Genomic DNA, 14728 nt, shown 5'->3' with positions numbered 1-14728 from the left:
ATCACAAATGACTGCAATTTAAAGGTTTAAAGGAGGAGTTAGAGGGATCCAATTATATAAACAGAAAAATAATAAACAATCTGTGGTGATGTTTTGAATTTAGTGACATTGAGCAGGGAAGGGTGCTGCTGAAAACTCTTAAAATTATAAGACGACAACAAGGTTTGTTTTTGAAAAGATGGGAAAGATGTTCGAACAGAACACCAGTTCAAACATCGTTTATCTAAGACCATGTCCATTTCACCCATGTTTTTCCTTTTAAACCCTTATGTATCGATGTTTTCTATTTTTTTTTTTTTTTTTTTTTGAGGGTTTTTTTTTTTTTTTTTAATATCAAAAATGTGCATTTCTGTTACAGGAAGTTTAGTTCTTAATTTTGTATTGTAAAAATTACATCTTTGATATTGCAGAGAGAGGACCAATCATCCTTATTTGTATTGTTAGTGGAGTCACGGAAGTATAGATGTGAGATTAACATGTAATTTTCAGATGAATGGATGAGAATGGTGAACTGCTATGTGAATAATGTTAATATATATGTGGACCATGAAAATACCAATGAAAAGAGAATTGAAAAAAAGAAAACTCTTACAGTTTTTCTCAACTGTTAAAACACATTTCACAAAATTTTCCTCAATTTTTCCAAAACTCTAAACACAGCACACTTTTCTAAAGCTACATAAACAAAACTACACCTTCTCTCTTCAAAATTCAAACTTTCACTCCAAAACAGCTGCTCAAAGCCTGCAAAAATTTAAACACTATACACATTATCACACACTGCAAAAAAACAACTGAAAGCACAGTGTTCAGTGTGTGAGAATGTTCTTTTTTTCCACAACTGCCTAAGCATATTTTTAGAAACCTTACAGCATCTGTTCTCAGAATATATCACTGTAAAGTATTGGGCCTTCATAGATGAGTGTTTCAATATGAACAGAGTGTAAATCTACAGAAAAAACAGTATGTACACTACTGTACTGTATCACAACTCTATGCAAACACTACAGAGGATCCAGTACACACAACAATACTCATTGAAAACAATGTTCAGGGTGTGATATTTTTACCTCTGCCAGGAGGTATTGTGATCGCTTAGCTTTGTATGCGTGCGTGTGTGTTTGTTTGTTTGTTAGCAAGATAACTCAAAAAGTTACGGACAGATTTTCATGAAATTTTCAGGAAATGTTAATACTGGCACAAGGAAGAAAAGATTAAATTTTGGTGGGGGTGGGCAGATCTGTCTTGGTGGAGGTCTGCACTGTCCGAGTGCTTTTCTTGTTTATTTACAGTGTTTATCCCACACACACATATATTATGCGGCATCACGTCATTGCACTCCTCTTCCTCTGACTCTGCCTCTTTCTATTATGTTTGTTTGAACCTTCAGCAAACTGTGCACTCTGAACTGGCTTTTATAGGTGTAATCACATCATTTGCAACAAGTGTCTTCAATTTTGAGTTGTTGTGTTTAATGAATGAAGCCAGATGTGTTCATTGTGTTCAAATTTTGCTGACTGTGGCAAGTATTTTGCATCACATGAGCTTTAATTTGAGAATTTGAGCAGAGTTTTTTTGCAACTTGTGTTTTAGCAAGACAAAATGTGTTTAGATTTATGAAAAAAGGAGGATGTGTTTTGTGAATTGTGTCTTCATGTGAAATGCGTTTATGGTTTTGGCAAACGGGGGCTACTTTTATTAAATGTGTTTATAGGACTGGTCATTTGGTTTAGAGAATTGGCTTTTGTGTTTTAGCAATTGGGAAAAACTGTAAAATTAAAGTTAAAATTTATTGTAATGTAATTTTGTAAAACAATATATTATGCGTTGTGCGTGAGGATTTGTTTTGCCTGTCAAATAGTATATTTAGCGTAATGTATTCTGTATAATGTATACTGATTTTGTATATTTCTGTTTTTCTTGGTTATAACATTAATAATAAAAGCATACTGTACTTTCAAATGCTTGCGTGTTTGTGTTTGTGAGGGAGTGAATCACAAAGCAACTGGACCCCAATGGCTCAATGAAAAGTAAATCCCAGAGGTGTCATTGTGCTCAGCTGTGTCACTTACATTGTCCACAAACAAGAAGAAGTCACTTTAATGTAAAGACCATGTTAATAATGCACCAGGTGGTCTAAAATAAGGATAATGAATAATTCAGAGTAGGCTCAGCACAATGACCTCTGTCACCAGGAGGACAATCCACCTCCCCTTGCATGGCTGCCCATCCAGGTAGGAACCCACCTCAGAGATGTTGGGTATTCCCTCCACCTGGACCTCTGTAGAGCTGGTAATGTCAGGTGAGGAGGGGTCCAGGATCTCAACGCCCAGGCTGATCAGCATACGGGCCCTGAAGGACACCCCCTCTCCGAGGCCTTCGTTTAACTCCTGGTACTCATCCATCAGGGTGTAGGTACGAGTGGAGCCGTACATGTTCACCCAGGCTGGGCCCAGAGTTGGCAGGAAGCCTGAGAGACAGACAAGAAGATTTACAACCACTATCTGACATCATACCAATTATCCAAAGGTTATAACTAACTTTGACAATACTGATCTGGGTTTAAAATATAGAAAAATGATTCATCACCTTTATCACCATCATTGGAAATCTTCTTCAGGTCCAGAAAGTGTGTTCCTATAGCAACATCGTTCACTTTATCTGAGTCACGGATCTGAATCTTCATGCGTTTGCACAGCGGTGGGAACATCTCAGTGAAGACAATTTGTTCGTTCCAAATGGGTTCATAGCAGCTCTTTTGGACAGATGTTTTCCCCTGGAAACACACAATGCAATCTGTATTCATACTTTTTGAAGAGAATTAAATACAGGAGCAATAGCAGTGACATTTGAGAAGACATGTGACAGATTATCATCTCACATGTGGGTTAGGTTATGACATATACAAGTTAATGTTCAGTGCAAAACCATGGTTATGGACAGAGCATTGTGATATGTAAGCTTTGTCTCTAGATTTCTAAGACGATCTACTGCTTATAAAAAAAAAATCCATTATAATAAAAGATTGGATTTCTATAGTGCTTTTCAAGGCACCCAAAGCCCTTTACGTTACTGATCTATTATTCATTCATTCACACTGTGGTGGTGGTAAACTACACCTTTATCCACGGCTGCCCTGGGGCAGACTGATGGAAATGTGTCAGCCAATCCACACCTGACAGCCCCTCTGACCATCACCATACTGTCATACACCAGTTACTGCTGTGTCTTGCCCAAAGACACACTGGTACATGACTGGGACAGAGCTGGATTTGAACCGCCAACCCTCTGGTTATTGGATGACCTGCTGCTTAGAATATATTTGTCATGTTGGGATAATAAGGGAGAATTTAAAACCCACAAATAATGATATCTTCTCTTGTTTATATTGAGTTGAATAAGAACTGACTGATTTTTTTATCTTAAAATAAATTTTTAAAAAAGCACTACAGGGTGAGATTACAGGTGGTTTTGTCTTTTTATCTTATGTTGTTTTTGTTTTGTTATATCTTTTACAACATTTTCATCCTATATTATAAAAGGGAAGTGGACTCTGTCTCGGGCATCACACAAAATCTATACAGAGCTGACTGCTGCAGTTTGACATATTTATGTATTTTTGTTCAAGGAAGAGACAAGTGAAAACAGCAAGTTGATAGAACCAATATTTTTGGGAGATATTGGTAATTTGGAATACAATGGCCTCCCAATGGCCAATCACATCGCTATGCCCAGAATCATAGAATCACCATTGAAGTGGGTTACCTAGCAACAGATAAATAATAGGGCCACGTTGCCATGGTGTCAAATTTCATGTGCAGAAACAGACATGCCAGCTGAATGGGTTATTCAACTGAAAATGCCAGTGGAATTTATCAAGAAAGCAAAGGAATGAACTGGGTCAGAGGATCTAGAATCCGTGGTTCCCCATGGATCAACACACTAGTTTTGTTATATCCTTTATATAGTTTTCATCATGTTCCATATGATTCGTAAAAGCCTTAAAAACCTCTGAGAAACCACCTGGATTTTTTTCATCAAAGGTTTGGTCCGGCATGAACCAACCATTAAGACTTATTCTGCAGAGAGTGGAAGAGTCCACCTACAGTAAAGCAAAGATGACAGAGGGTCTTAAACTTATGACAGTTTGAGTATGGCTGACCTTTATGACACTCATTACATATACTACATCGAGCTACATGGTACTAGGTAAAAGCATATAGAATAGTTTCTTTCATGCAGGTGACTTTGCATCCCATGCTGCCTTTATGTGATTGTATAAATAATGGAAATAAAAGAACTGAACAATCTGTTTGAGATCTATATCACAGCTCACCTTTTGCCCAGCAAACTGGACTTGGACATAAGGATCCACCAGGTCCTTATTTTCTCCTATGAAGGCTTTTTTGACATTGGCCATAATGCTCTGGTTCATTCTGGGCAGTCCTTCAGCTCTGTAGATCTTCAAATAATAGCGAGCCCACTGTCGTTCTGCAGGGACACCCTCTGGTATTAACAGATTGCTGAAATGGAAAAATGGAAATCTATGGCGCTGAGCGGTCCTCTATTGTGCCATGAAGACAGATTTGAGGATAAGGTTTTTACATTTTCATTGAAAAAAAAAACACATTAGAAAATGTTTATTTACCCTTCTATGTCGTCTTCGTCAGATTCATTGGCCTTGTGTGGAGTTTTTATAGTGTCTCCTTTGGCCACAACTGCGATGTCACATTTCACATAGCCCTTACATCCTGCTGTGATGTCATCAGGATCAGACAATAATGCCCATTTATGGTAAAACTGATGTTCTGTAAGACAAAAGAGACGAAAAATTTAAATATCTATATCATCAATATACATTTTTGCTGACAAATTTTTTTTTTTCTTTATTCAGGTTCTACCAGGTTGGAAGTAGATCGTGCCAACGTCCAGTTTAAAAGTTCCAACCAGTGTCCCACTACGCAGAAGATTTTTGGAGTGGATTACCTTGAACGGTTTGTTGGAAAAAAAACAAAAAACAAAAAAAAACAATAAATAAAGTCTTATATAGCAAAAAATAAAAGTAATATGTTTTATATTAAACTGATTTGAACAACTTACAGATAGTTTTATGATTTTATCAAACATAACATCTGGAGGAACATGGAAGTCAAAAACAAAATACTGGAAAAGAAAAGAAAAGCCAGTATTATACACTATAAAGTGACTGTGATGCTACATTCTACCATATGCACTCTGTATTCAACACTATGCAGAGCAGAACATAGCCACCTCGTTGTAGTACGGGCAGTTGGTTGATTCTTTCATTGAGGTGTACTTTTTATCGTCTCCGATCTCCACACAGACCATTGGATCCATGTTGAGTCCAACCAACTGCCTGGCTTCAATCACAGTCACACTGATCTGAAATGAAAAGATGGTGTGAAACATCAGCTCACTTTGTCACAGATGTGTTGATTATCTACAATTAGAGTGTGTGAACTATCAGCTGTGTAGATAGGCAACATTTAAAGAACTAAACCAACACTGGAGATACTAAGTTTTTTCTCACTTGGTAGTCTACTGGTCTCCCAGAACTGGGCTCCATCTTTATGTCTGGCTTTGATCTGCAAGTTAATAAGACAATGAAAAACAATGAGGTTCATCAGAGTCCTTTGCTTGGTCATTAACAAAATGTTATTTTTATTTAACTTTTATTTAACCAGGAAAGAAAAAGCCCATTGAAATTAAAAATCTCTTTTTCAAGAGTGTCCTGGCCAAGACAGCAGCAGCAGAAGTTACACAAAATAGAAATGACAGCCATAAATCCACACTAGAAATAGAACATAATTCACAATAAAAGTAACATAAACCACTGAACTAAGAACATACAAAACACCATCAATAAATTAAAAGGTACTAAGGCTACATTCAGACAGCAGGTCTTAATACACAATTCAGATTTTTTGGTGAAATTTGATTTTTTTTGTGTGCTCATTCATATTACACATTAAATGCGACTTCTGTCAGTTTTGAGTCTGAACTGAATGTGACCCTGAAGTGACCCACATGCACTAAAGAGGTCCTGATGTAATAAATGACCACACAGACTCATACTGTGTTTACGGAAGAAAATATGGAAGGACGCAGGATTGTGACATTTGTCGCATTTCAATGACGCAAAGGTCAGATAAATGCGACCTGGCCATTCAGACTGAAGTCACTTTGCCAAATATCAGATACGTATCAGATTTAGGACCACATATGAAAGTGTCCTGGGTTGGATTAGTGCTGTTCAAACTGTCTTTAACAGATCACATACAGGTCATATGGGCAAAAAAATCAGATTTCCCCACATTTACCTGCAGTTTGAACAGAGCCTACAAGTACTGTATAACAACAATGTTCCTTAAAAGCATCTCAAAGCAGAACCCGATTCAATCAGTTAGAAAAACAAATACATTCATAAGAACCTATAAGCATATTTGATTCTCAGTATCATTGCTGGAGTTGGATGTGGACACAGATTCAACATGAACTATAAACTCATGCTTGCCTCTTATTTGAAACATTGGTGGTGACAGCTGTGACTGAGGCCAGGGAGATGGTGTCTGGATCAGGGCCTCCCCCCATGAACATGCCCTGGCGGTCCAGGTTTTCTGTCTCCAGGATGGCAGGCTCATCTGGGGATCAGACAGAAGACACACTGTACTGGCATACGTCCTTCCAAAAAGAGTATGACTGAACATGTATTACATCACAGTGTGGCACAGGACTGTTGAATGTCATCATTATTCTCAGTAAGGGTGTATTTAAAGTTTTGTGGAGGTCTTAGCTTTTTCCCCATTGTTCTTACTCAATTACCACTGTTTTCTCAAGGTTTCTAAAGGTTTAGATATGGTAGCTTCAGTTATCATCATGGGGTTTTCATTGTAGTACTTCTTCAGTTTGGGTGCTGTGGACGTTCTGTCTTCTAATGGTTGAGAAAACTGTGTTCAACATGGAAACATATTTAATATTATTATATATTTTATTACAATATTTGAAGGTAGATGAGCTTCATGCAGTGTTGAAGACTCAGTTGCATTACAAACCTGCTCAAATTGTTATGACTGTGTCAAGATGCTGATATGTTATTTATTATATGTATTAAAAAACACTCCAAACATTAAAATTCAGTTCATTCACTGCAAAAAAGAATATCTGATTTTGACAAAATGACTTGAATTTTGAATATTGATCTAGAAACATCCTTTTTTGGATTTATTTACTTATTTAGACTTAATCTTATTTAGATTATTTGACTTGTTCCAAGAACTTTCATCTTGAGCTACCCCACTGAGATATTACAACTAATTTTAAGCAATATTTATGACAAAACTAGCTACATTGTTGAGGATTGAGTATGGAGGACACAGGAATTGTTTGTCCTCACGAAATTTTTACTTGTTTTATGCAGTTTTCATACATATCTACTGAGTCATTACATGTTAATACGGCCATATACAGTATATACACCATAGTTTAAAAAAAAAAAATCTTATGATATCTAGATAGGATTGTTTTTTTGTTTGTTTGTTTGTTTGTTTTTGGGGTTTTTTTGGGCGGGGGTCTATACATTTTTGGTTTGGGTTTTTTTAGTTTAGTGTTTTTTCTTCCCCTCTTTAGTTTTGACTTGTGTAATTCATTTACTTCCTTTCCCACTTGGAAACTAACTGGTACAGTAACTAACATTGTTAAATAAGCTTTGTTGTCAAGGAGTGTTCATGATTGAATGTGATCAATGTTTGACCTTGATGATCAATAAAACTATAAAACAATAAAACAAAAAACAAAAAAATCTTATGAAGAAGATTTGAAACAAGTATATTCTGCTTAAAGTAAGAGTTTTATCATTCTAAAATCCAATATAAGATAAAAAAAAAAAAAAATTGTATTTTAAGAAAATTGTTTTGCTTAATTCAAGCAGAAAAAAAAAAAATCTGCCACTGGATCAGGTGAAAATGATCTTGTAAGATTTCTTGAAATAAGATTTTGATCTTTTATCTAAAAATAAGTTCTTATATCTCACTGAAAAGTTATTCTTTAGGAGATTATGTCTTATTTTAAGTGTGATGAGATATTTTGACTGGAGATTAGAAAAATACATTTGATAAGATTTAGATTTTTTCCGGTGAATGTGTCTTTTGTGTGTCATTCTAGTAAAAAAATTTTTTAGAAGCCCTTGCTCTAGTGGCCTCAAAAGCCGTAAACCAATAGGAGTTTGTAATGTCAGCCAGCATTTCCTTTGCTCTCTTTTCTCTGGTCTAATCTACTGTCATCCATCTTTGTCACCGATACCTCCACTTCTGTCCTCCTTGTTCCCGCGGTGTTTACTGCGCTTCATGGTTCAAGGAGTTTCTTTTGTGCTCTGTTAAAAAAAAAAAAAAAAAAAAAAGTATTAAGCATGGTGCATTTTTTGTCTCATCAGATTCAAAACCACAACAGACAACTCTATTTTCCAACTCTAACAATAATAATAATAACAATAATAATAATAATAATAATAATAATAATAATGATTCATCTTTAGGTTGTTCTCAAAGTTCAACTGGAAAAAACAAAAAATGCAACAGAAAACAATCCAGTTGAAAACAAATGAAGGAACACAAATATAATCTTAAACTGGCAAGAAGTGTTTTTTTAGTGCATAGTGCTCAAAATAAAAACACCTACATTAACATTAAAAACATGTATCTTATCTAATATTTCTAAATATCCCGTGCTTCATACAGTGCTTGTGTGTACGTGCTACCACACCCTGCTTTATCCTGCAAAAGGCTTTCAATTATTCAAATCAACTGACCTTCATACATCAATTAAAGGGGATACATTTCAGCTGCATTGTGAAAAATAATACACTTAAAATAATTAATTGAAGGTAATTCATTTGTACATTTCACACGGCTGCACTGTTTTCATTTTAACAAATTGGATATAATCATCTTCACTAATTTTTCCTCATGTAAAACATTTGCAGCATATTTGTCAAACAGATATTTTGCTCCAGTGATTCATCTACTGCTGCCTCTTCTGAAACATTTTTGCATATTTCAAGAACACAACTATCATTTTTATCTGAAAACAGAAAAGAGCAATGTATGTTTGAAACATACAGAGATACATTCTATGCTTGGTAAAATAATTACACATTAACACAAAACAAAGCGAGTTAGACAAGAAAAGCATATTCAGTCTACAGTCTTAAGTCTGCAAGTTTGTTTCCCCATGAGAAAGATAGAGTTCAAACTATGCCACAAAACACTGAGGCCCAAGTGTCAAAGCTTTCTTCACCATACTTAGTCTGTGCTTAAAATAATGCGATAAGTGAATATTATTATACATACCACACAAGGAAAATGAAGCTGTTGTCTCCTTTGAGCTGCTCCAAGAGGCCCCTGAACGTCTTCTCTCTGAAATGGAAGCAGTACTACATAAACATTTTAAGCATTTGCGTTGCAGTAAGAATAAGGCAACAAAGTAAAGATGCAGAGAAAAGAATTGGGTTTGTCCCTGTCCGAAGTTGGGCAGAAGTGATGTGATACACCAATGAATAGTGCATGAGTGTTGAACCCGAGACTGGTAACTATAACTAGGGACTGCTGAGAGACGTCAGAGTGAACAGAGTCTGCCAACCCTCTAAGGATGGGAACACAACAAAACAGACGTTTCAATAATTTTTTTCTTCAAAGCTAAATCAGAATTTTACACTGGATAACATGCTGAAAATGTGTCCGTCAACTTTTACACAAAAACAAATGACTGTATTGCATTGCATTTAATTTTAAGCATGACTACCATAATAGAGTTAAAAAGAAAAAAAATCTCTCACCCAAATGAATGAAATTAAATCCAATATGTTTGAATATTCACAAAGTGAATATTCAAACATATCGAATTTATGCACAACAGAAGAGAAGCAAAATCTAAATCTAAAGAATATAGGATGTGGCAAAAATAAATAAATAAATAAATAAATAAATGTCCTTGTTTTTATTTAAAATATCATGAAAAAATGTGTCAGTAAAACAACACTACACTAGGAAATCTTGCCAAAACATCATGTAAGAAAGAGGTTAATCAAGTTATTGCCTTGTCATAAGTGACAAAATGTCATGGAAATAAACAAAATGTCAGTCCAACCTGGGTGGAAGATGGTTCTCATTAAATCATTCATAGGGTGCTGCTCCAAACTGGGTCCTGGTGCAGACATACTGCCTTTTGTCATGGAATTACCTACTGGTGTCAAGTCGTATTTAAGGTGCTTTGTATTACAATTGCAGTTTGAGCCTACTATTTTCAAAACGGACAATAATGTGGAATCCTGCATGTCGTTTATGGTAAACAATGCATAAAACTATTCATTACAATAAATACAGGTCAAATAAGTAACAGAATGACGTGTTTTCACACAAACTGGAAGAAAGCAATTCAGAAAAGCTCTGATTGCATAATTTTGATCAAATGAGACATGCTTTAGCAAATCCTATTCAACATATCTTCTATTGAATGTTGAGGTACAACTCATCATCTCATCAATTACACATTGGGCCAGTCTGTAAGCCATACTTTAAAGTCTAAAGTTGCTGGTATCCAGTGGAACAAGGCTTTAAATTATTCATGTGGTCCAAGTCAGCGTTACATGTGGCATCCACATTATGTGGAGGTATCAGTGTTCACAACAAAAGAGATACATTTTACTTGGAGGCAAAGAACATCAGAGAAATGTGCTATCGTCATTACTTCAGGAAAAAATATGTTAATGTCTGACAAACTTAATAAAGGAATAATAAAAAGCAAACAAGGATACATATAAAACATTTTTTAATCAACTGTGTGGCCCGCGAAGATAACATCCTACCAAATATTACGCAACTTGTTTTTATGTAGAGCTGTCACCGTTTCCCATCTGCTGAGTTCCAGGTGTGTGATTCTCACAGTGACACCAACCGAGCCACTCTGTTGAGGGATTCTGCCTTTAATTACATGATTCAGTACCAGCTAACAGGGGTTGAGAAGATGTCGTAGTTCCTCTAGGATGGCTGGTAACCATGTCACCAGTCGTGCAAAGTTACCAGCAGTGTGTGTTGTGTGCGTTGAATATACTAACCTCATTCTCTAATGGGATTTGTCATCGAGCACAGCTTTACACACAACTCAGGTGGCCTCTAGACACATGCATTGGAAGAAACAGAGCCACTTCAAGGTTGTTTGACTCGAGGAGGGAAAAAACATGTTACTTGAAAATTAAAAGCAGACTATATGACTTTCATTAACTTCTTAACTATCTCATCTCAACAATAAAACTGTCATTGTTTGTATTTTGGAAATATTTAGACAAAGCTTATGAATATGTATGACCCAGCAACCAGGCCCTTAAATTGACACCTTTGACAATGTGGTCTAGGGTGAACCACAGAATGACTTGATACCAACCATGAAACCCTATCCCACATAGGTCTAGTGTCCAAAGGTCTTTTTTGGCTGTTGGTTATAGGCCGGTTATTACCATCTTGTTTGTGCTTCAGTGACTCTGTGGGCACACCACCTGACCATGGTGTAGTGTATCCTTACGACACATTTTAGACTCTTGGATGGGGGAGCATGGCAAGCTTCCCTGGTGAAACACAGCCAGAGAGCATTGTTTTGTTTTTGTCTGAGGGGTGGGGGGTATTGAACCACACAGCAAGCCTGAAAAAGCCCATTTGACCTTAGGTGACTACCTGAAACATACCTGAAACACACTTGAAACATTACACACAATATGTAGCATTAGCTATTTTTTATCTGCATTTTCAAAATCTCAATCAAGAAAAAACACTTCTCTTACTCAAATGTCTGTCTGTCTGTCTGTATTAAAATGAGACAGGATCACACATGGAGAATCCTTCACAGTTTCTAAAGTCTGTTAAAGGGAAGGTCCAGGTGCTCGAGTTAAAGGCAGGAAGATGATGTCTGAAGTTTTACCACGAGGGACTAATGCACTGAAATTCTGGTCCCAATAAAGACATTCAAAGGGAATCTGTGTGAGTTGGAAACAGTTGAGTCAGAACATTTTATGCAAGCAAGTGTAATACATTACTTTCAAAAGTGAGTACAGCCTTTTCAAATGATTTCACTGTAATACTGAACACTTAAACCAACATCATATTGGTGCCACATCTGCATATACAGTATCTGTGACATTTGCACTTATCCTTTCCATGATTACACAATATAAACAGTAATTGTACATTCTGAATGTCCTACCACTGGGACAGTATTTTTTACACAAAAGATAACATTTATATCGCTGACTGCACTCTACAGTTTTATACACAGAACTCCCTTTATTTTATTTATTTTCTACGTTTAGAGTTTATTCCTTTATTTAGTCTAGTTTCAATGTTTCACTTGTGTTTAGGGAACTCACAAAGTAAGACTAACCACTGTGTTGCCACTCTGTATATGACAATGAACATTGTAAATGTTGAATCTTCCAAAGCAGCTGCAGTAGACACACTGGCCTGACATAGAATACGAAGGATATATACATAGACATTCTATAGAATCATTAATGTCATGGCTTAGTGCTAATGTTGTACACCTGAACTTACTCCACTTTGTGTTCCAGACTGCACAAGTCCTGGATCCAACTAATTCTTTAAAGCCCTGTGAGGCAACCTTGTTGTGATATAGGGCTCTAAAAATAAAACTGAATTGGAATGGATTCAGATGACCAGTATGCTGGTCCAGTCCTTCAAAGCATCACGGTCCCTGTCCTTCATCCCATCATGTCTGAAGCTGGCAATGACTGTCCCGCTGCCCAAAAACATTACTATTAACTGCCTCAACGACTATCGACCAGTTGCTCTGACACCTGTTATAATGAACTGGCCCGACGTCACATCATGCATGAAAAAGTTCCAAGCCCACCGTGGTGAAAGTGTTTGCTCGCTCCACCCTCAAATGCTGGCTGTTTTTTGTGTGTTTTTCATTTATACTGCACTGCACAGACGCCATGAGCTGTTAATGTACATCAGACCAGCACTGCTGGACATTGCCAACACACACAGTTTAGAGTTTAGTGGATTTATATCACCAGATCTACAACTCATTGCGCGTCCCCATGAGCACCATCACCAGGAAGGCCCCAGCACACCAACCTCGACTGAACCACCTGACCCGAGGAGAGTGCTTCGGAGGTGACGCTGAAAGAGAGGTAAGAGGGGAGGGCTCCATGCTAGGCTAAAGTACAGCTGCAGCTAAGACAGCTGCAGTACATCCAGAATGCTGCTGTTCTGACTAGAACCAGGAAGTACCACCATATTAGTCCTGTGCTCAGATCTCTGCACTGGCTTCCTGTCGCTCAGAGAATAGACTTTAAAATAGCTCTCTTGGTCTATACGTCTCTCCATGGTCCAGCACCAAAGTACATCTGTGACATGTTGGTCTCATATGAACCATATCAGACCCTGAGAACCTCAGGGACTGGTCATTTGCTGGTGCCCAGTCAGGACTAAACAGGGTGAAGCTGTGTTTCAGTTCTATGCAGCTAAACTCTGGAACAGTCTTCCTGATGACGTGAGACAGGCCTCTACTGTGACAATGTTTAAGTCCAGGCTGAAAACGGCTCTGTTCAACTGTGCATAGAACAACTGAAAGGGTTCTATCTGCACTCTTCTCTTTTACTTTATTTTAATTGATTATTATTCATGTTTTATTGATTTTGTTTTAACTGTAATTGTGTGTTTTTAACCTGTCTCTTTTCCATTTCTGTAAAGCACTGTGAATTGCCTTGTGTATGAATCGTGCTATACAAATAAATCAACCTTGCCTTAAAGCCCATGCTAGCCGGCCACCACTACCTAGCCTCTTGCTGACTAATGTGTGGTCTCTGGAAAACAAACTGGATGAGCTAAGAGCCAGGATTACAACACAGCAGGAAATAAGCGAATGCTGTGCTCTAATTTTCACCAAATCCTGGCTTTCAGAGAACGTCCCAGAATCTGCCGTTCAGCTACAGACGCACTCCATTCAACTGAGGAGACCGGATTGCAACCTCCGGTAAGGTGAAAGGGGGAGGTGTGTGTGTTTATCAACAACACGTGGTGTGAAGATGTACAGACAGTTCATAAGCACTGTTCACTTGATGTGGAATTTTTAATGCCTAAGTACCGTCTCTACTACCTACCAAGGGAGTTTACATCTGTGCTTCTTGTCACTTTTTACATTCCTCCGAGAGCCAACTCTGCAGCAGGACTCTAAGCTCCACGATGTCATCAGCATATTGGAGACAGCTCACCCTGTCGCTGTTTTTAGGTGACTTTAATCAGTGTAACTTACGGACTGTATTTCCCTAATACCACCAGCATGTAGACATTCCCACCTGTGACAAGAACACTTTGGATCCTTAAAGGTGCATACAGGGCCGCATGCCGCTCCCACTTCAGACACTTGGACTACATCTCTCTGTTCCTGTACTCAGCCTACAGACAAAGACTTAAACTGTCAAACTCAGTCACCACACAGGTTAAACTCTGGACACCAGAGACTGAGGACAAATTGCAGGACTGTTTTGCTACTACAGACTGGGATGTGTTTAAAGCTGCAGCCACTCTGGAGGACTTTTCTGTCAGCATACAGGATTATGCTGGCTATGTGACATCAGCACTTGTGTGGATAACATTGTACCCACCATACAAGTGTAGCACCTTTGGTCCTAACTTTT

General features: G+C 37.4%; 1 protein-coding gene across 1 annotated transcript in view; it reads right to left on the bottom strand.

The window, feature by feature from the left end:
* LOC115413807 (otoferlin-like) overlaps positions 1-8365 on the bottom strand; it is a 49615-nt gene extending 41250 nt beyond the window's left edge. The window contains exons 1-10 of the mRNA XM_030126906.1: positions 8320-8365; positions 6536-6662; positions 5552-5606; positions 5272-5403; positions 5101-5163; positions 4902-4986; positions 4649-4808; positions 4337-4523; positions 2590-2776; positions 2247-2470 (exon numbers count right to left, since the gene is read on the bottom strand). Coding sequence (XP_029982766.1) covers positions 2247-2470; positions 2590-2776; positions 4337-4523; positions 4649-4808; positions 4902-4986; positions 5101-5163; positions 5272-5403; positions 5552-5606; positions 6536-6662; positions 8320-8365 — 1266 coding nt within the window. The remainder of the gene's footprint in view (positions 1-2246; positions 2471-2589; positions 2777-4336; positions 4524-4648; positions 4809-4901; positions 4987-5100; positions 5164-5271; positions 5404-5551; positions 5607-6535; positions 6663-8319) is intronic.
* Between the last annotated feature and the right edge of the window lie 6363 nt (positions 8366-14728).

This window comes from Sphaeramia orbicularis, chromosome 22 (assembly GCF_902148855.1).
Source record: "Sphaeramia orbicularis chromosome 22, fSphaOr1.1, whole genome shotgun sequence".
Classification (NCBI taxonomy): Eukaryota; Metazoa; Chordata; class Actinopteri; order Kurtiformes; family Apogonidae; genus Sphaeramia; species Sphaeramia orbicularis.
The sequence above is the reverse complement of the archived record's forward strand: the minus strand, read 5'-3'. Positions and strand labels throughout refer to the sequence as shown.